Source organism: Tamandua tetradactyla, chromosome 12 (genome assembly GCF_023851605.1).
Source record: "Tamandua tetradactyla isolate mTamTet1 chromosome 12, mTamTet1.pri, whole genome shotgun sequence".
NCBI classification, from domain to species: domain Eukaryota; kingdom Metazoa; phylum Chordata; class Mammalia; order Pilosa; family Myrmecophagidae; genus Tamandua; species Tamandua tetradactyla.
Genome location: NC_135338.1, coordinates 13,619,197 through 13,640,410, shown reverse-complemented (window position 1 = coordinate 13,640,410; position 21,214 = coordinate 13,619,197). Strand labels below are relative to the sequence as shown.

The 21,214-nt window shown below is 37.7% G+C and overlaps 1 protein-coding gene across 7 annotated transcripts in view; it reads right to left on the bottom strand.

Moving 5' to 3' along the window:
* Positions 1–6,420: 6,420 nt before the first annotated feature.
* The window catches only part of FERMT2 (FERM domain containing kindlin 2), a 127,241-nt gene continuing 112,447 nt past the window's right edge, over positions 6,421–21,214 (bottom strand). For 3 of the 7 annotated variants that reach the window (XM_077122613.1, XM_077122612.1, XM_077122616.1), the window contains 7 exons: positions 13,171–13,277; positions 12,825–13,046; positions 10,878–10,901; positions 10,310–10,330; positions 9,554–9,678; positions 9,089–9,230; positions 6,512–7,794 (listed from right to left, as the gene is read on the bottom strand). In XM_077122613.1, coding sequence (XP_076978728.1) covers positions 7,621–7,794; positions 9,089–9,230; positions 9,554–9,678; positions 10,310–10,330; positions 10,878–10,901; positions 12,825–13,046; positions 13,171–13,277 — 815 coding nt within the window. In that variant the 3' untranslated portion in view covers positions 6,512–7,620. Of the gene's footprint in view, positions 6,440–6,511; positions 7,795–9,088; positions 9,231–9,553; positions 9,679–10,309; positions 10,331–10,877; positions 10,902–12,824; positions 13,047–13,170; positions 13,278–21,214 lie in introns of those variants that run through there. The other 4 variants (XM_077122617.1, XM_077122618.1, XM_077122615.1 and 1 more) reach the window with 3 other exon arrangements.

Genomic DNA, 21,214 nt, shown 5'->3' with positions numbered 1-21,214 from the left:
GACCAAACAATTAGTTATTATTACTCCACTCTACACACTCCCTTTTCAATAGTTGCCTAACAGATTGCAAAAGATCATGCTCCCGGCTTTTATGGAACACAGCTTCTTAGCTTGATTTCTCAGAACAGATATCAAGGGCAAGGGTTACAGTCAAGTCTTATATAGGCTTAGAAATCATCTTTGTTTAGAGAGCAACATAACATGATCTTAAGCACTTTTGGGGACTAAAGAAACGTTGTTAATTCATGTCACTTGCCTGAAAACAAAACAACTCTAGAAGTTCTAACATTCCACAGATGTCTTAACCAGTGAAGATTAAAGACAACATCTGTCCTGTTCCCTCTTTAAAAGGAATTCTGGGCATGTAAAAGGAGTCAAGTTCACGGTGGACGCCTCCATCTATGGTACAGCAGGGGCTGGGAAGAGCCTTGTAGCAAACCCCGTTCGTGTTTCCTGCTGGGAGTAAATAGAAGGCATTTCCTCTTCATTATGTGATTGCTTTCAGCACAATCTATGAGAAAGTAAAGTGAAGTTTCTCAACGATTGTCAGATGGGGAGTATTTGGAGCATTGAAATGAGAAACTAAAACCCAATCAGAAGGAAACAGGATGTATCCGGGACAAGATGAAGGAGTTTCTTTTGAGAACATCTGAAAGTGAAGCATTACAAACCAGCCTTCCACGAGTGTGTTTAGGCTGATTATACAACGCTATTTCTTGGGTATGAGGTTTAGAAATACAATCCAAAGCTAAGTGATAAAGATGGTTTCAGCAACTGTCTCCTATTTGCTACCTTTTCTTTGCTCTTCTCAGGTCAGTTTCTTCCCTGTGAGGTTATTTTTGAAGAGCTGGCTCCCTTTTCCCATCTTTGATGTAGATCAACTGGTATGGTCCCGGCTTGTATGAATGATGGCTTTTATTCAAATCATATCCTCGTGTAAAAAATACTGTGTTGTTTAGCGCGTGATACTGCATATCTTTTCATTCTCACTGAAGTTGTTCTGAACTGGTTTTAAAAACAATTTTTTAAAAAACCTTTTAACAAGATTTACCTACCTGGAATCATTTCTCTCTCTGGTATTTCCTATACTAATCATTTTAAAGACAAACAAAACAAAATAGATTCTAAGCATTTTCAAGGATATCTTGCTCTATAGCAATGGTTTTGATCTACTTTTCCTATCCTATTGACTTCATTTATCTTATTTATTTTTCTTGGCACGGGCAGGCACCGGGAATTGAACTCAGGTCTCCAAGCCTAGCAGGCAAGAGCTCTGCCTGCTGAGCCACCGTGGCCCGCCCCCTTTTAAAACACTTTTATATTGGGAAAGTGGAGGGCAATTTCCTGAGAATGACATCGTTTTCAGGATTTCAATTTAGTAGCGTTAACGTCTATAGGAGGCTGGATTTAAACTGCAGGAACACCTTTGCTACTAATCTAGGCTGCAAGAAAAGATCTGGAGTACACTTCACTCCTCTCAGCAGCGACTCAGAGGGTTCAGAAAGATCTGTGCTGACATTTCCACAATCGCCCATGAGTCACTGTGTGGTGATCTGTATACTGACCAGAGCCTCGAGCTTAGAGCTGATTTTCGAACTGAGTTGATGGACGGATTCTCCTTCGCTTGTGCAGTTCCTCTCCCGACAAACCCTGCACATTTGCAGGGCAGCGGTGCAGCCTGCGAGTGCCAAACAGAGCAAAGCCAACTGACCACAAGGGGACTCACCCCCTGACTCTTGGCTCATTGGCTCCACTCTGAAACTTGGCCAGCCCAGCAGTCAGCTAATTAGTGGTGCACTCGGCAGGGCAGCGAGGCTCAGACCCGTGTGCTGAGCTAGTCCAGACCTAGGAAGGCTATCACGGCGCAGACTGGCAGCTGTCAAGAGCAACTGTCCCCATTCATTACGCAGTTCAGCGGCACTAAGTTACCACTCTTTTCACACTGGACTTTAGCATCACCAGCAGTCTTTTTTTTTTTAAACAAACAAACAAAAACAACCACCACCAAAACAGCTTTTATTCTACCACAGAAGAGGAAAATATTTGACACGTTCAAAAAAAGTATTTTAAAATCTTGTTACGTTTTAAGACCATAACCATACTACCCATTGTCTTCTGCAGCTGGATTTTTTGGATTCAACCTTAGGCTGAGATTCAGCCATGTCCTTTCGTCTCCTGTAATTTATTCAGTTGTTTTGATCCTATTTTAGGACTCTGTTATAATGTATCCATTCTACCCGGATGAACACTTGATTGTTTCCGGGTTTTTTTTCTTTTCCTTTTTTTTTTTTGCTATTAGAAGTACTGCTGGGTCTCCTGGTGTGCAGAAGCTTCTCCAGGGTATATAACCACACGGCGCTGCGGGGCTGCTGGGCAGTAGGTAATCTTTAAATTTATTAGACAATGTGTTTCCAAAGGGCTCCGTACCAATGAACACACCCACCAGCAATAGTTATTCCAATAATTGCACATCCTGGCCAAAACTTGATATTGTGGCTTTAAATATTTTACAAATATGGTGGGTCTGAAATTGTATTTTTTTTTTTCTTTTCAAACATGTTTTTATTATTTTTTAATACATGGGCAGGCACCAGAGATCGAACCCGGGTCTCTGGCATGGCAGGCGAGAGCTCTGCCACTGAGCCACTGTGGCCCACCCTGGAATTGTATTTTAATTGTATTTAAAACTTGCCCCTCCCCCATCACGTTCCTGATACTAGTGAGGTGGAAGTTTCCCAGTTTATTGGCCATTTCAGGTTTCTACTTTTGTGAAATGCCTATTTCAGTGCCTTACCCAATTTTCTTTTTGTCAGTGTGTGCCTGTGTTTATAGTCTGGATGTTAACCATCTGTCCGCTGTGGATTGTAATCTCCCAATTTGATCTGCCTTTTTTTTTAACTCTTTAAAGTATCTTTGTTTTCATCTTAATGTAAACGGTTTATGTGTCTTGTTAAGGAGCAAAATCCTTCCCCCATGTTGTATTCTCTCCTTCAGCATCTTTAGAAGTTTTAGTTTTGCTTTAGCATGTCTTGAACCCATTTGGAATGGATTTGGATCCTACATACACGTCAGCGAATAGTCCAAATTCTTTTGCCCTGTAAGGACAAGCAGCACCCATGACGAAGCCCTTCCCTCGCACTGATCTGCAGGGTAGGCTGTCACTTCAGGTTTCCATACGCACACGTGTTCGCTCCTGGAGTGTCTCTTCTGACTCGGGTTCTTTGGTTTATACCTGTGCCAATGCTCTACTTAATGCAGTTTTATACTAATTCTGGTTATCTGGTAAGGCCGGTCCTCCCACCTGCTGGGCTATTCTCGGTCCTTTGCTTTCTTGGATTAGAAATGTCTGTGCTTCAAATGTCCCAAGAGCTTACTGAACTTGTAGTTAGGTCTTGAAGACAGAAAAAGGGCATTTAGGTTTGATTCTGATCAGTAAACCTGAGAGTAAATGTTTACGGTACTGTACTTGGTAATGAAAACAAAGTTCCTAACACTTTGATTTGAAATGAGAATTTTCTGCTTCTATCAACTGTTTTTTTCATCCAGTCTCTACAACTAAATTGATACAGATATGATTTTAAACCTATTTAGTTGGTTGCACTGTTCTTAATCAAATTTAATTAACATTGAATCTGGACCACTTCCCTGAACAGAAACACAGACACTGCCTAGCCAATGAGGCCACATGAAACTATAATTAGATCTCAGGAAATTATGGTCTCAAATTATTTTAAGTGCATGTAATTTTTAGTAATATGTAGGTCCATGCACACATGCCAAAAAGGAAACTCAACTGTGTGTGCGTGTGCACACATACTGATAACTGTTTACCAAGGGAATAGGGGATTTTAATGTACACATTCAGCCTGGGAAACTATGTATTGTTTATTAAATAAATCAGAAAAAGCAAGAGAGGACTCGGCCTTGGGAAATAAGGTCACCAGATAAGCCGTTTTTACTGCCCTATTTCCTGCTCTGGATAGCACAGCATTCCCCTAACCCAGGTCACAAATTTCCCATTTCCTGTGTGTCCTCCCTTCACCGCCCCCATCCGTGAGTTACCAAAGCCTAAGCAATTCAAGCAGATCAAGACTCGGATAATTTGTTGAAGCCACAGAGCTTATCAGTAAACATCTTCCTGGATATCACTCTGCAGAGAGGACTGAAACTGTAACAGCAGAGTAACAACTGTAGCAGTTTATTAGACACCATGCCTGTTAGGGCTTCAGGCAAACCGAGTCAGCTCATCCTTGCTTTTTCTGCAATCACGTAGCTGCAAAAAAGGGGATGACTACAATAGCTACAAAAAATATTTTCGGAGGTGCACTTTTTTTTGAATCAGTGACTAATTTTTAGAATACACAGAGCATACAGATGGCAGCTGTGCAGCCATTCAGCAGAGAAATTAATGAACAGTGAGAACACTATCACAAGGGGATGGATTTCAAAAAGCCCCGGTCTCATGTTTTGTGAATTACCAAAGGTGTAAAGCATGCTACTATGCATTAAGTGACTGGCCTAAAAAAACAGCAGCATCCCTTCTCAAAACTTAATTATATGTGGCAGAAATCATTATGAATGATGAAGGTATCATATGGAGATGTGCTTCAGAGGATCAAAAAGAGGATTAAGTAAAAAACCTTACTGAGAAACTGTTCAGTGTAGGTACAGAACAGGGCACTCTCAGCTCTTCATTTAATCCTCTATATTTCCCAGGTGAACGAAGGGTCAAGGAGCAGAATGCTAGGTAGCAGAGGGATCTGAAACAAGGTGCATCTGTTCCCACTACATCCCCGACTGATAATTAAAAGCTAAATGCACGAGAAAACGGAAAACATGCTTCATAAAGCTTTTAACAGAAAAAAGTAAAAACGATGGGATACAGAAGAAAAAGACACTTGGCACATCTCTGCTTTCAGACCTGGGTAAGAGAGGAGGAGGGTCAAGCATTGCAACTGGGTTTCCTTCCACAAAGTTCAGGTCTCTAGTACCCTGACTTTCGTAGTTCACGGTCGTGTGAAAAACAATTTGTACCAAGTCTAGATTACTAATTAACTGCATCTGTGGCTTCCAGCAGGTCTCTTTGATTTGCTGGCTTTAGAGAAACAGTTGGAAGACAGCTTGGTCGATGTCCTGCCCCCAGTGTCTTCCTATCGATATGAAACTGATCACCTGAAGCCAGAACTCTCAAGGCCCTACCTAGTGTTCCTTTTCCTGAACTATGCTCTCGGGACAGGCCACTATCGTGGGGTTCTCCAGGATCTATGAAGCATTTAACACTGCTCGGTAGGGACATGGAGTTCTACACTTCTAGCTCTGGCTTGGTACTAACTAGCATTATTTGTGACTGCTGTGCGGCCTGGCCTCCCTCAGCCTCTTTCCGAAAAGGAGGCTTAACTGTAGGACTCCTTAAGAGACAATGTGTGAAAGCACTCAGCACACTTCCCAAGCATAGCTGGTGTGCAGGGTAAAAAAAAAACTCCTCCTTATTAACCTATGCTGAGAATGTATAATTTCTAAGTTTTAATTCCTTGATTTCCAAAACAATCATCATTATGTGCAATAAACAACTATGCATGAACTCATCCTGGGTAGAAATCATGCTGCTCAGATCAGAGCTCAAGGAGGTACCATTTATTTGCGTCAACAGGACATACACCAACCATAATATGGATGATTGCTCTTAATTTCCACAAAAGGACCAAAGTCTATGGCGATCTACAGAATGCATACATTCAGAGGAGGGAGACTGACTTTTGGCCACAAGGAAACTCGAAAGTACTCACGGAAGAAAGAACACATGGCTCTTTCTTAAAATGTTTAACTGCTGGACAGATGACATTTAGTTAACAGGAGGCTTGGAAGCTCAAGGAAATAGACATCCCAGGTTTGAGGAATATGGAGATGGGTGAGTGCAAAGGGTATCTGGAGAATGTGAGTTGCCCAGTTTGACCGGGATGCAGAAGGCTGTTAGGAGAGGAGGATGGAAACTGAGATGGGAACAGGCCATAGGAGACCTCTGAATACTTGACTGGGGAGTTGTGTCTTTTATCCTACAGGCAACAAGGAGCTGTTAGAGCTGTTAATCCAGTGGGTGCTATGCTGTGGCTAGATTACTCTCAGAATTGTTGAGGGCAGCAGGCAAAACAGAGGCAGGGAAATCAGTTAAGAGGCTAATATCCCTCACGTGGCGGCCGTGGGACTTGGGAAGGCCACAGACGAATCCCTGTGCAGTTTAAAACAAGTTCTGCCAAAAACAGTGTCTGTTCATCTGCCATTTCTGTTTATAACTACATTTCTAACATTTAATAGTCAACATTCACTTTTAAATCTTAGGAAAAATGATGGGTTCTCAATTTCAGTGGAAGATGGTATCTTAACGGTGACACTGGGATAGTAGCAAGTTGTTCTCATAATGCAGGATATTAGCCAGAGTTTTCTAGAAGACAGAAGTTCATTTCTACAAAGTTAATGCTATATGAACAGTAAAAAGAAGTACAAAAGAAACAAATACTAAATAAAAGATTTTGCCTTTATTTAAAATAAAATGGATTTATACAGTCTTTAACCCATGGATTGATTACTGGACAATACTGGTAATCGACCTTCCCTGGCACCCTTTTAGGTTATGTGAGCTGCTCTGTCTAGCACCAATGCAGTCTGTAACAGTGCAGCAGATTAGACCATGGCCAGTCCAGGCATCCGTTAAGGACACTGTGGAAAATCATGACTATAATGAAGTCATTCTTAAGTTAGCCAATATTAAAACTGCATATAATTGTTACCAAATCGATATTTATATCTTTTAAAAGCATTTAATGCGAAGACGCTATATCTAAGCCATTTACTAGTTGTGAGTAGTTATTAAAAAACTGTACAATTTTATAAAATTTGTGTTTGTACATTAGTTACACAAAATGCACACTTCATAGACCTTTACTTCATATTGTAATGCAAAAGTTGCATATTTTAGGCAGAAAGTGAATATGCTGGTGAATACTAAAAGTGTCATAATACAATATGGTGTAGAAATTAAAAACACAAAACAATAGACATGCTCATTAAAGGACAAAAACAAACCAAGCAAAACAGACTAACAGCATTTTCCTTCAAGGTCAAACAATGACATGATTAAATATCAGGCATCTTTTGCAGGGCTGATTTATATAGGGAGGTGGGGAATCAAATGGCTGCCGGGAATAGGATATTTTAAAACATAAGGTCAATTTAACAAATACATTAAAACATATGCATTCAACATGATAAATAGACTTTATATAGTTTAAGCTCTGGATTGCTCTGAAATAGATGGCTTGAGTTTCTTACAGTTTGGCCAGCTTAAATCAGTTATGTTTTGTTCCCGATTTGCCCACTACTTCAGTTTTCAATTTCTGGCCCTAAGAAATGTGTGCCAAAATCAACAGTCCGTACATTGTTTCATGATAGCAGATTAATAGTCGTGCTTGTTAGGGTACATATTAGCTGGTTTGGTAAGGCAAAAAATTTTTCATGATAAAATGATAAATTTCAAGCTTATTTTATTAAGCAGCATATAACAAACAACAGCTTTAAAGTTAAATATTATGGCCATGGAGAGTTTCCTTACACAGTATTCTCTATTCACACCCAACCACTGGTAAGTTTGTAGAACATCTCTTCATCCAAACTCTCATTTTGGTCTTTTGCACGTGTTGAGAGAAATATGTAGCCACCAATGAATTCATGAACCACTTTGCAATCTACTTCAGTACAAATGAAGGACAACCGTACTTCATCTGCAAACTCTACAGTGACCTGGAACAAAGACAAAGAGTTATCAGTACAAGTGAGACTTGAGAGATGGTGGATCCAAGCAAAGCTGTTGTGTTTAAGGTCTGGCTTATCACAAAATACTTGTTAAGCCTCAAATAATTTCTTATTTTTAATGCCGAAGTTGAAAAGAAGAAGGAAAGTTTAAAAACTAGCCTCTCCTTACTCTCCACCCACTGATAGTTTTCATATTCTGAAAAGGAAAAGTGAATGCAAGGGATCTAGGCCACTAAGTTCCCAAATGGGTCTCTGGTGAATCAGTTAATGAAAACATCTCTTCGAGTCCTGGGAGAAAAACTACTTCCTGTATTTAGTATTGGCCTGAGATATTTAACCTTTAGGTGTCACATTTGAATATTCCAGAAATATGAGATTCTGTGAAATGACAGGAAATAATACTAGCCCACTATGATCCTAAAATAAAAGGCTTATTCATAAAATACTATATTTATTTTAACTGGTATTCAAGTACTCCAAAGCTAGGGGCAGGTTTTTAATTTTATTTATTATAAATAATTATTTATTTTTTTAAATACAAAAAACCACCAAATAAATGCAAACATTCCTATTTTGATCATTCCATTCTACATATATAATCAGTAATTCACAATAGTATCACATAGTTGCATATTCATCATGATCATTTCTTAGAACATGTGTATTAATTCAGAAAAAGAAATAAAAGACAACAGAAAAAGAAATAAAATGAATACAGAGAAAAACAAAAATATATATACCCTACCCCTTACTCCCCCCCTTTCATTGATCACTCGCATTTCAAACTAAATTCATTTTAACGTTTGTTCTAGGAGCAGGTTTTACAGTTCAATCCTGACTGTTACTCACCAACTACATGCTCACAGATAGCGATATCCTTTAGGGCTCTAAATTTTAGTTTCCTCATTTCTAAAGCAGGGATAACCCATTACTTTACAAAGTTGTAATCATGTTTGGAGATAGGGTAGAAATGCAAAACATCCTGTACCATGCCTGGCACAGAGGAGACATTCAATAATTAGTAGCTGCTGTTGTGAGTAAAAGGGATTTATACATTATAGAAAGACAACTTTAAAAAGATCAGGTCATTATGTCCTTAGAATTCTAATAACTGGGCTAATTATGAAATAAACAAGTTTAAATAAGAAAAGAATAATTGATCCATGCTCTGTATTTTAAGATAATAGTTCAAATAATCTTCAGATTGTATACATCTTGTGATTCTAAATTTACTAATTTTACCAAAAGGGCTATAGTATGAATTCAAGTAATACTAGCTTACCATTTTTATTTCCCAGTTTACATTCCACTGTTTCATATTGCTGAAACGCCAGGTTTTAATTGCATCTCCTGTGCTGGCATCCATCCTTATCAATCTGTTGTATGCAATTCCTATAAGTTCTTCTTTTTTGCCCCCTTGAAATCTATTTTTTTTAAAAATTAATGTTAAAAACCATTTTGAATTGTTTTTTAATCAAGATATGCTCTTTAAAAAGTGGTATTCTTGTCAGCGTAAAAACAAATGCAATCAGGTATACCATATTGAGTTTTCAATGTAAAAATTGTAAGTATAAAAACAACATCCCAACAATCTTTAAATATTACTATAAACCAAACTTACTGTTAATAGGTGTAAGTACAAATATTTTAAATGTTTAATTTCTAATGACATGAAGTATATTAAGTAAAAATTCACAGATTTATAGTTTACATATAGGTACTTTCAATGCTTAGTGGAACTACTGACCTTGCAATGAAATGTGTGATGCCAAATTCTGGTAAAGACTGCCAAGCTTGAATAAATCTCATCTTGGCTTCAATTAGACTCATCTGTGCTACATTTTGATGGGCCTCCAAGATTCTTGCTGTTATCTAGATATGATTAAATATAACCTTTACCATTAGACACAGTATTCTTTCGTAAGTAGAATCAAGACAAAAAAAAAGATCAAGAGTTTGAATTATACAGTATCCCACCCCAAACCAGGCACTGCAACAGTTGGAATTAGAAAACAGTTTCATTCCCAAATGAAAATATCATCTGGGAATTTTAATGAAACAATGGCTTTTCAAAATAAACCTCCTGATGTACTATCTCCTTAATTCCAGTTACCGTATATTAAGGAACAAAAAATATCATTGGAAATACATAATTGCCACTCTTGAGACGTACTCCAAGTGCACACATACGGTACTGCATATTCTAATCTTGGCTTACATGATGAGTTTTAAATTTAGTACCAAGATACATGATCAGGATGAGAACCTGGAATACAAGTTCCTAGCAGAATTATTTGTTAGCACCTCTGAAGTACTTAAAATCACCATAATAATTTTTAAAAATTTCTAAAGGAATCACTGGTCAACTTTTAAATTAAACTGTATTCACACTGGAATGATTGCACACATAAGGGAGGGGAGAGGGGGTTAATTAACCCATGAGGGAGGGTTTTGGCTAGTGCTTTAAAATTTTTCTTTTTTTTGGTAAATATGGAGAACTTACCAAATCTCTTATATAGCCTGGCTGCAGATGGCAATGCGAAGAAAGAGAAAGAAAGTGGAAAGAAAAAAAAATAAGGCAATCAGAAAAAATGGCAATAAAGCAAAGAAAAAGCTGCGGTAACCTACAAACCAAAATTCCAGCCAAAAACCATGCAAAAAATTACTTTAGGTGGAAACCAAGCAAAGTAAATGCAAGCATGAAAATGAAAATGAGGAAGCAGCAATTACTTTCAATTTAGAGTATTTTGAAACATTCCACATTATTTTAGAATATTAAGTGTAATTAAAATTAAGGGTAGATGTTTGCAAGAAGAAAACACAAGGAGCATATACCTTCTTTCCCCCTGCCTCATATACCAGTTCTTACTGGTTAGGGTAAAGCTAATTATTTTAGCAGCAAAACCAAAATTAATATTTAAAAGTCTTTAACATCTTCTCAGATTTAAGTGAGAAAATATAATCCATGCATTGATTGCTTTTCAGAAATAAGTAGAAGTTGAGGGCATAAAATAAGCGCAGCGACCAGAGTACTTCTCTATTTACACAAGAAAAGCAAACCCCCCAATTACCATATACTTTTTGCATCCTTTTTCCTGGAAGGGAAAATAAAGAGATGCCATACAGTACACTAAGGACCGTGACTATAAACGTAACTCCATCTCAATTTGGATTAAGATATATATATATATAAAAACACAAAACAATCCTTCTTTAAAATGTAAAAATCCAGTCTGAGAGTCACTCATGAACAATATCTACAGCAAGTTTCATGAACTGAATATAGGCAGTCTTGGAGAACTAAGTTGATTAAACACAAGATTATACTGAGTAATCCAAAAAGACGCTATGTACTTCTACCTGGGGGTGGGGGGGATGAATTAGCCCCCCCACATCTTCCTCCCACTAAACGCAGTTTAACAAAACCTCCGAGCACTGTGCCACCTTGGCAGCACGAGGCCCGACATACAGAAGTAACTCAGCTTCTGACCATCAGCATTTACGAGGTGCCAGGGCAAAAGCACAAGGTCTACACCCTCTGGAAAAAACCTCTAAGTTTTGTTAGGGAAAGCAGCATTAAAAAAGAAAGTGCACCGCATAAGATGCCAATGTGGAAACAGTGCTAGAAGAATCTTCGAGCGTGGACCAGGCGCGTCCTGCTCTCCAGTCAGTTGTATGGGGAAAACACTCTCTGTCCTCAAAAGAGTTTTCAGTTGACCATCTAAGTCCAGTACGCGGAGATAGAAAACTATCATTTCAAAGGCTCTTTGACAGCTAAATCAATGCCTGGCACTTCTTAAAACCTTTAAGCTCCTTTTTCCCAGACACCCAAGAGTAAAATGATAAACTGTTAAGATTTGAAATTTACAGCCTTTGAAGGAAAATTAATTCAATTTTAGAAACAAGTTTCTTTACAAATAATTTTTAAGTGAAAGAATGAAGACTGAAAAATGAAGTGAGTACCTGGTGCACATTCCCTTTGTAACTTACAATCTACACTCTGCAGTGCTCCCCGGGGCAGACCCCTCCACTCCTCACTACTCCCACTGTGGGAACAGACAACTTTCATGTCACTTACAGACCCGCTGAAACTTAGAGACTGATTTTTTTGTGACTAAAACTTTTGAGTATTTCCAGCTAAATGACTAAGGTATCAATGTTCCCGTATTCCATTGGACATTTTCAGGATGTTTAAAAATTATTCCTTAACAAAGATAAAAATGAAATATTTATTTTAAAGGTCTTCTCTTTTCTTCCCCTAAAACGAAACCTTTCCCTTTTATGGATGATGTTTGGTATAGAGATTGTGGAAGGCCATCCCAAGTGAAATTCCCCTGAAAAGGACCTTTTCTGTTGCACTGGAGGAAACTTTTCCTAAATAGCAATTCTTTTCAAGTATTAATTTCCAGAAAAGGAATTCTGAACATGGTGGACAAAAGCAGTGAATTTCAATGAAATAATTTAACAAACTGTGTCACCCGATGTAAATTTCTGGCTAGGTCCTGCTTGTTGATGTAATTTTTTAAAAAGGACAATGTTAAAATGTAAACTACTTCTACCCTTGCAAACCTTATTTTCGAAGTTGGAAAAGTCAATTTAGAAAGCAATAATAGTTATTTCAGATTTTGTTGGGAAATGTTTTGGGCCTTATATCATTTACTTAATTATATAAGGGACAAAATTGAAGGAATTAAGGAACACAAAGCATTAAGATTTTATTCAATCCCCTGAAATGTTTGAAAGAACGTCCTGGTAAGAGTGATTTCTTCAAGTTTAGAACAAATACGTTGCAACTGCTCTAACACCACCTCATTATCTGTGCTAAAAAGATACAGATTTTTAAAATGACCAATTTAAACTGAGGGCTATTTATTTCCTATTTTATATTCTAATCACCTGATAATTAAGACTACTGATTAAGATTAAAACATTTAAGAAGGAAAACTAAATGTAAACTCTATGCACAAAATTATAAAACAAACCACAAAACAATCAATGAAACAAAATGAATCAAGTACCTGTTTGTTCTTATACTTTTTTAGATAGCGAGGGGACACCAGACATTCAGGATTTATATCAGTTGTGATCTGCTCTGCTATTATCTGAGGATCTGGGTTTAAATGCTGCATCTTCAGGAAGGAAAGAATATTTTGAACTTCTAAATTGTAGGAACTGTCTGCCATGGTCTTGCCTTTGGAAGCCAATCGGCAGGCTGCCATCCAGTGTGCATACTGCTTCTCCTATTGGAAAGAAATAATTATACATGAAACTTATCACATGATGAGCATGAAAAATAAGGACAACTGATCAATATACTCAGAAAACAAAGAAAACCGAGGTTTACATTTTAACTGGAAAACATACATTGTCACAACGAAGCCAGATTTCGTTCATGCCCTCTGCAACTGGAATCAGGAGTTTAATGTTGAATTTTTGGCCTGAAATGTTTACATCTGGAGTAACTTCACATCCTGTAAGGAATGAAAAAAATTCAGTTGTTGAAATGGTCAAATTTACTTTTTTGCTAAAAAATGTACAATACAAACTCTCCCCTTTTAACCACCCTCGGTCCACACTGCAGTGGTGGTTCATTCACAATGACATGCTGCCATCATCACCATCCATGACCAAAACGATCACTCCAAACAGAAACTCTGCACCGTTAAAAATTAACTCTCTTCACCCCCTTCCTCGCAACCTGTATTCTAGTTTCTGACTCCATGAATTTGCTTATTCTAATTATTTAATATCTATACGGTCAGGTCATATAATATTTGTTCTTTTGTGTCTGGGTTATTTCATGCAATACACTATCTTCAGGGTTCATCCACGATATCACATGTGTCAGAAGCGCATTTCTTCTTATGGCTGAATAATAATTCCACTGTGTATGTACATCACATTTTGTTTATCCATTCATCTGTAGATGGGCCCTTCGGTTACTTCCACCTTTTAGCAATTATGAATATATGCAGTTGTCAACACTGGTGTGCAGATATCTGTTTGAGTCCCTGCTTTCAATTCTTTGGGTTATATACCTAGAAGTGGGATTGCCACGTCACATGGTAATTCTATACTTATAAACTTTCTGAGGAAAGGCTGCACTGTTTACATTCCTACTGGCAAAAAGGGGCTCCTAATTTCTCTGCATCCTGGCCAACACTTATTATTTTCTGCTTCTTAAAAAATAATACTGGGCGGGGGGGGGGGGGCATATGGCAGTAGTTCCGTGGTAGAGTTCTCACCTGCCATGTGGGAGGCCCGGGTTCGATTCCCGGACCATTTACTTCACAAAAACAAAACAAAACAAAAAATTTCAACGAATGTTGCTGCAACAACTGGATACTTACTTACATGGAAAAAGAATGAAATGTGACCCCCGTCATACAGCATACAAAACACAAACAAAAACCATTCTAGTGGCTGCGTGTGAAGTGGTATCTCACCATGGTTTTGATTTGCATTTTCCCAATGGCTAATGATGTTGAGCATCTTTTTCTGTGCTTCCTGGACATTTGTCTATCTTCTTTGGAGAAACCTCTATTCAAATTCTAAACCACTGCCCAACTTAAGGCCCTGAAGATGCTTCCCTATATTTTCTTCTAAGAGTTTTTATACTTCTGGTGGGTTTATTTCTGAACTCTGTTTTATTCCATTGGTCTATAATATCTTTGTGCTAGTACCATACCATTTTGGTTAATGCAGCTTTGTAATAAGTTTTGAAACCAGGAAGAGTGAGTCCCTCCATCTTGTTCTTTGTCAAGATGGTTTGGCTATTCTGGGCCACTTGCAATTTCCATATGTATGTGATGATTGGCTTGTTCCTTTCTGTAAAGGAGCTGCGACTGCAATCACACTCAATCTGTAAAACTCTTTGGGAAATACTGACATCTTAATGTTATTAAGTCTTCCAGTACGTGAACACAGGATTTCTTTTAATTTATTTGGGTCATCTTTATTATCTTTCAGTAATGTTTTCCAGGATTTCATGTAAAAGTTCTTTGCATTCTTCAGTAAATTTATTCCTAGGTGGTCTTTCAGTTGTTATTATAAATGAAATTGTTTCCTTGATTTCATTTTAGGATTGTTCACTGCTGGTGTTCAAATTTACTTTTAGGAAGCCCAAGCCAATCCAGGTAGCATTCATTTTATGGCATCTGAATATGCTGAATTTTGTTATTATAGAATCTATAAATCAGGGGATAGATTCTTTATGCTCAGTGATTTTTTAATTTTTCTTGAGGTAGAACAAAGCCTCTACAAAATATGGGATACAAAAGAGGTAACGGCATGGAGCTTGCAGCCCTTACAATTTTTTTTTTTTTAATTGTGGCCTTTCAGGTCCCACAGTTGGGTTGACTGAGAGAAAGAAAGGGTCTTGCTAAAAGTAAACTACCCAATTTGCACAAGTCCTATATACGGAAGCCTTTTCAGGGCCCTACTGCTCCCTAACTAAACTGTATGCCACCTTAATTCCTTTGTGAAAGGAAGAAGCCTAACAGCACAGGGGTGAGGGGGGAAGGGGACTCCCCTGGTCTAACTGACTTGTCTTGGGTACATGCCTCTTTCCATAAACCAAAGTGTTGGAGCACTTAATACGAAACTAATATTCATGCTTACAAAACAGTTCAATTCAGAAGGTGATCATTTGCACAAAAACATTTCTTTATAGAGATGACTCAACTCATAAATTAATGTTACCACAATACTGTAGGACCACATCTGTTATAGAAGGTAATATATACTGATTAACGTAGGAAGTCACTATGAAAATAATTTTGCTATTCAGAATTCCACTTCACAGGCAATTTTTCAGGAATACATACATTTATAAGTGAGAAGAATCTGTGTAGCCAACACTATTAACACATTACAGAACAGAACACAAATGTGTTCAATATATACCTACTTAAATAATGGGGTAGCAGCTGGCATAGTTAAGTAGTAACCAGTGTAATAATATAGTGGCAAAGTGTTCTGCAATCAAACAGATTTGGGTTCCACACCTTTCTCTACCACTTAAAAGTCGTGGAAATTGTATTTAATCTCTCTCAGTTCCAATTTCCTGACTATGAAATTTATCTCATAGGGATGCTGTAAAGATATAATTAAGATAACGTACAGGCCAAAAGCTCCTGTATTTAATAAATATATTTTATATTTAAATAAGTAAAATAAAAAGGTATTCCAAATTGTGCTTAGTTCATGTTATACCCCTATGACCTGAGATCAGGCAGTAGGCTTCAGGAGGAAAAATCTGAACTACTAGTAGTGCTTGCTGTGCCTTGCTGTTGGTACTGGAGCAATTTCTCCCAGCACAGAGTGTAAAAGAAAAAGATAATCAACATTTATCACCCAGAAACAACAAATGTTCAAACTGTCATTAAATGTATTAAGTACATAAAAGGGATAGAACATTCTAGAGGCACAACTTAGACAACACTCACTCCAGGCCTCAGCTACCTGCAACCTGCCTGACTTTGTGCTACCCTATTACTAGATCTCTTCAATTGTTACATGCAAACAGCTCACTCAGGTCATGATCTGCCATTCTCCCTCTCTTCAGATTCTTTGAGGGTCCACATCCAGCAACTCCCAACTCGCTCCCTATCAGAAACCTGTTTCCACTTCTTACCTTCTCTAGCCTGGACCCTTACACCAGAGATCATTTCCATCTCTCAAAGATTCACTCTCTTTCCATCATACCCATTTAACAAAACGTTTACCCTAGTTCAGTCCAATCATCCATCTTTTATTTGCCTATGGTCAGACCACGCCAAAAGGGAAGGGGGGACACATCACAGGACTGACCAGATAGGTTTCTCTAAATTTCATGGGTGCCACCCTTACTCTGGCCTCAACACAGGCAATCCTGTATTTACAAAGATAATGTCAACAGATGTCCACTTCAAATCTCCTCAAACCTCACACAAGTTTGCTCACTCTCAGGTACGACCTCTCCTCTCAAACTTCTCAAAGAAAAGGAAAGTCAGAAGTGAAGCCACTTAGCTTCCTGCTACCATCCCAGAAAAGCCTATCTGTTCTCACTTCTCTCTTCCTAAGGCTCCACTATCTAGGTGGGCTATTTACCATCTCAGGAACCTTGTTCCATCAAGATAAGATCCTCTTCCTCTCCCAGGTACTAGATTCCTTTTTCTCTTCTACCACTTTTCCATCAACATTTAAATTCCTTGAGTTTCTTCCATCTTAACCACAATAGACCTCTCTCTCCTGTCACTTCCCTCTTTCCCCTCCTCTTCATAGACAAGGTGCATTAAAAAGCTGTCTTTTTTTCCTATTTACTTCTTCTCAATTACTGTACTTTGAGTTCCATATTCAAATTTTATTGACATCTAAACCTGTTGAAGGTCATTAGCCTTTAGCCTTCAAGTAGCTAAATCCAGTGAAAGCTTTGCTTCACAGTACCTAACCTCTCTGTAGCATCTGACACCATGGATTACTCTGTTCTTTTTGAAACATCCTTTATCTTAGCATCTGTTATACTTCATTTCCACAATCTTCCTACATATTTTCTTTTGTTGTTTCTCTCCTTTACAAGCTCCTGTTCCTCTAATCTGCCCTGTCCTTAAACACCAGTGTTCTACAAGGTTCTGTTGTTAGGCTTGTCTTCTCATGTTACAGACAACCACTTCAATGGCTACTTTTCCCATTAATGATAATTGTACCACATATAATCTCTTCCCTGATGCAATCTGCTACAGGATATTTCCATATTGCCTGATCGATCCTGTCATTTTTGTGTTACTAAAACTTCAATGGGACTTCACTGCTGCCAGTTGAAAAAAACATCTCCTTAGCGTTGTGTTTATCATCACATTCCTGCCAGTTTCTTTTGCTGCTATAATATCTCATATTAGCAGGAATCTGACTTAGTAGCTATTAAGAAAATATTCATCCTCACCTTTAAATTACCTTCAAGCAGTGTGAAACCCCCCGAGGCTCCTGATAGTTTCTCTAGGCATTTTTGCATACCAGTTTCTTTGCTAGGAATGTTCTTTTACCTGCTATCCTCCTTTCATTTCCTTCCTTTAGATCTCAACTCAGACATAGCATCCCCTTATCTAATCCTCTCACCCTCACTGAAGACTAACTTACATGGACACTTACCCCCTTGCTCCTTTGGCCCCGGCACTGATTTTTAAAAATACTATTTATTACCAAGAACCGTAATTCTCTCTCACCATGCTCTAGACATCTTCAGGAGAAAGGAATGTAACTTGTTCTTCCTTGTGTGTCTAACACCTTAGCACAGTTCATGGTCCAGAGACATTCTATCAGTATCTTCTGAAATTTTTTTTTGCATTTTAGATCTCTCAGGGGCCTGAGAATCTTCTCCAACGTTCTCATTTCTCAGAGTAAGATGAGGCCCAGAGAGATGACTTGTCTGATACTAGGACTTATTTAGCAGCAGAGCAGAATCCAGGCCATTTGATTCCTAGCCTACCTAATATTATATTCATCAGTGTGATGTGCTGGAAAGTGCTCTTTTGAGAGGACGTGAAAGAGAAGGCATGAGAACTGTTTACAAGTTCATCAACTCGTACCACAACTTGGCTTCTCAGTCATACAGGGAGAAGGCTAAGGATGTAATAGGGACAGTGAGGACGGGAGCCATAAGATAAATCTAATTTCTAGATCAAGAGTGGATTGCATGGGATAACTGAGCAGATCTGGACGCAGAGGCAAGTGGAGAACAGTGTCCTTAGGTGGACCTCACCCTACTAAAAGTAGACCCTGAAAACTTAGGAATCATTTACCCCAAAAAGAACCTTGTATATATAAGAAATTATTTTTGCTTTTTAAAAAGGTTCAGGAAAATAATGGATTGTTCACAAAACGTGTTAGAAAATAGTCAAACTGTTTGGGAGTAGGGGTGTAAGATCCTTAGTTTACACTGTACCAAAAGTAAATACAAATTGCATGAAATAATTAAATGTAAAAATGAAGTCATGAAGAAATTGAAGAAAGTATAGATGAATATTTAACTGATTTTAGCCTGTCAAATAAAATAAATGATAGAAATCACATAAAAAATCAAAATGGGTAAATTTGAGTGCAAAAAAAGGTGTAAATCTCTTGTGTGTTAAGGAGCATCATTATAAACATAAGCAACAAATAGCAACAAGAAAAAATTATTTTCAACAAACATGGTTGACAGAGGGTTGCTATCCTTACTGTCACGTACTCCTGTAAAACAACAAGGGTAAAGGTCAGGCTCCAAATAGGAAAACTGAACAAATTGCATAAACTAAGCATTTTACAAAAGTGAAATAAAAAATGATTAATAAACATTTGAGAGGAGAATTCAACCTCATTTAAATTCCCAAATACTGATTAAGATAGCACAGAAGTTTGTATATATGGTAACAGAATAAAATTAAAAAAAAAAAAAATCCATGGAACTACACTATACAGTGAACCCAAAGTTAAACCATGGACAATAGTTAATAGCAAAATTATTAAAAATCCTGTATTTTACGCATGATTGTCCTGTAAACCCCATAGCTTCTCTACTAAAGAGGGGGAGAAAAAGATGAGAAATATTTCACTTACAGATATATCAAAGCTTAATACATTATGCCACTGTCTGGTGAAGAGGAATGTGACCCTGTTACACCTCTGATGGCAATGAACTTGGACCGTATGTACCAAGAACCTAAAAATGTTCAGCCTTTGTCCCAGTAAAGCTATTCTAACACTCTACTCTCAATATTTAGATAAATAAATAATTTACTCATCACTGCATTATTAATAATGATAAAAAATTGAAAGAGTTATTCATTCTTTAAAACAGTATATAGCTATTAAAAACTAAGTGTTTGAAGTATAGTTAATGTTCATCAAAAACTGGCATGTTTTAAGCCCCCTTCGGGAAATGGTGAGAGTGGGGAGAAATTCAACTTCCCCAAGTTGAATTCTTGATATTCTCACAAGCAGTGTGGACAACCAAAGCTATAGGCTGAGCCCCCAGTCTTGGGGTTTGTTCACATGAAACTTAACCCCACAAAAGACAGGTCAAGTCTACTTAAAATTTAGGCCTAAGAGTCAACCCCAAGAGAGCCTCTTTTGTTGCTCAGATGTGGCCCCTCTCTCCAGCCAACATGATGAGCAGTCTCACCACCCTCCCCCTCTCTGTGTGGGACATGACTCCCAGGGGTGTGGACCTTCCTCGCAACATGGGACAAAGATCCTGGAATGAGCTGAGACTGAGCATCAAAGGACTGAGAAAAACCCTAGAATGAGCTGAGAATTAACATCAAGAGACTGAGAGAACCTTCTCGACGGGGGGAGAGTAAAATGAGGCAAAGTGTCAATTGCTGAGAGATTCCAAACAGAGTAGAGAGGTTATCCTGGAGGTTATTCTTACGCATTAAGTAGATATCACCTTGTTGTTCAAGACGTAGTGGAGAGGCTGGAGGGAATTGCCTGAAAATGTAGTGCTGTGTTCCAGTAGCCATGTTTCCTGATGATGATTGAACAATGATATAGCTTTCACAATGAGACTCTGTGAATGTGAAAACCTTATGTCTGATGCTTCTCCTTTTAGCTACTATATCAACAGAAGAGTAGAACACATAGAATAAAAATAAATAATAGAGGGAACAAATGTTAAAATAAATTCAGTTTGAAATAGTGGTAAATGAAAGCGAGGGGTAAGGGGTATGGTACGTATAATTTTTTTTTTTTCTCTATTATCATTTTATTTCTTTTTCTGTTGTCTTTCTATTTCTTTTTCTAAATCAATACAAATGTACTAAGAAATGATGAATATGCAACTATGTGATGATATTAAGAATTACTGATTATATATGTAGAATGGAATGATTTCTATATGTTTTGCTTGTTGATTTTTTTAATTAATAAAAAAAGTTAAAAAAAAAAGAGTGGATTGCATGAACCAGTCATGGGCAGGAAATGTGGCAGCTCAGAAGGGAAGCAGAAAGAAAGGTACAACTTATTTTGAAAGAAACAAATAACGGTAGAAACAAAAAAGTTAGACTTATGTGACTTAGAGAGGTAGTGAGCCTAATTAAAAGCTTTATGAAAATTATAGAATTCTAACACATGGGAATAGCAATCTTCTACCCAGGACGAAGTTTTCCATTTTATCCAATGTGTATAACTGAAAAGCGAGCTTGATGACTACTTTTGCAGAGTTGATGTGTCAGGGTAGAGATTTGGACATTTTGATGAAATACACTTGAGTTCTAGTATACAATATACTAAGAATATAAATCAGAAGAAGTACCTCAGTGTACTTTGAGTGTCAGATGAAATTATTTTGGGAATCATTTTAGTGAAATGAGTCAGGGACCCCTTTTCTTTGGAGCTTCAGTCCAAATATGAATATTTTTAGTTAGTCCGAAAGGCATACTGTTTTAAATAC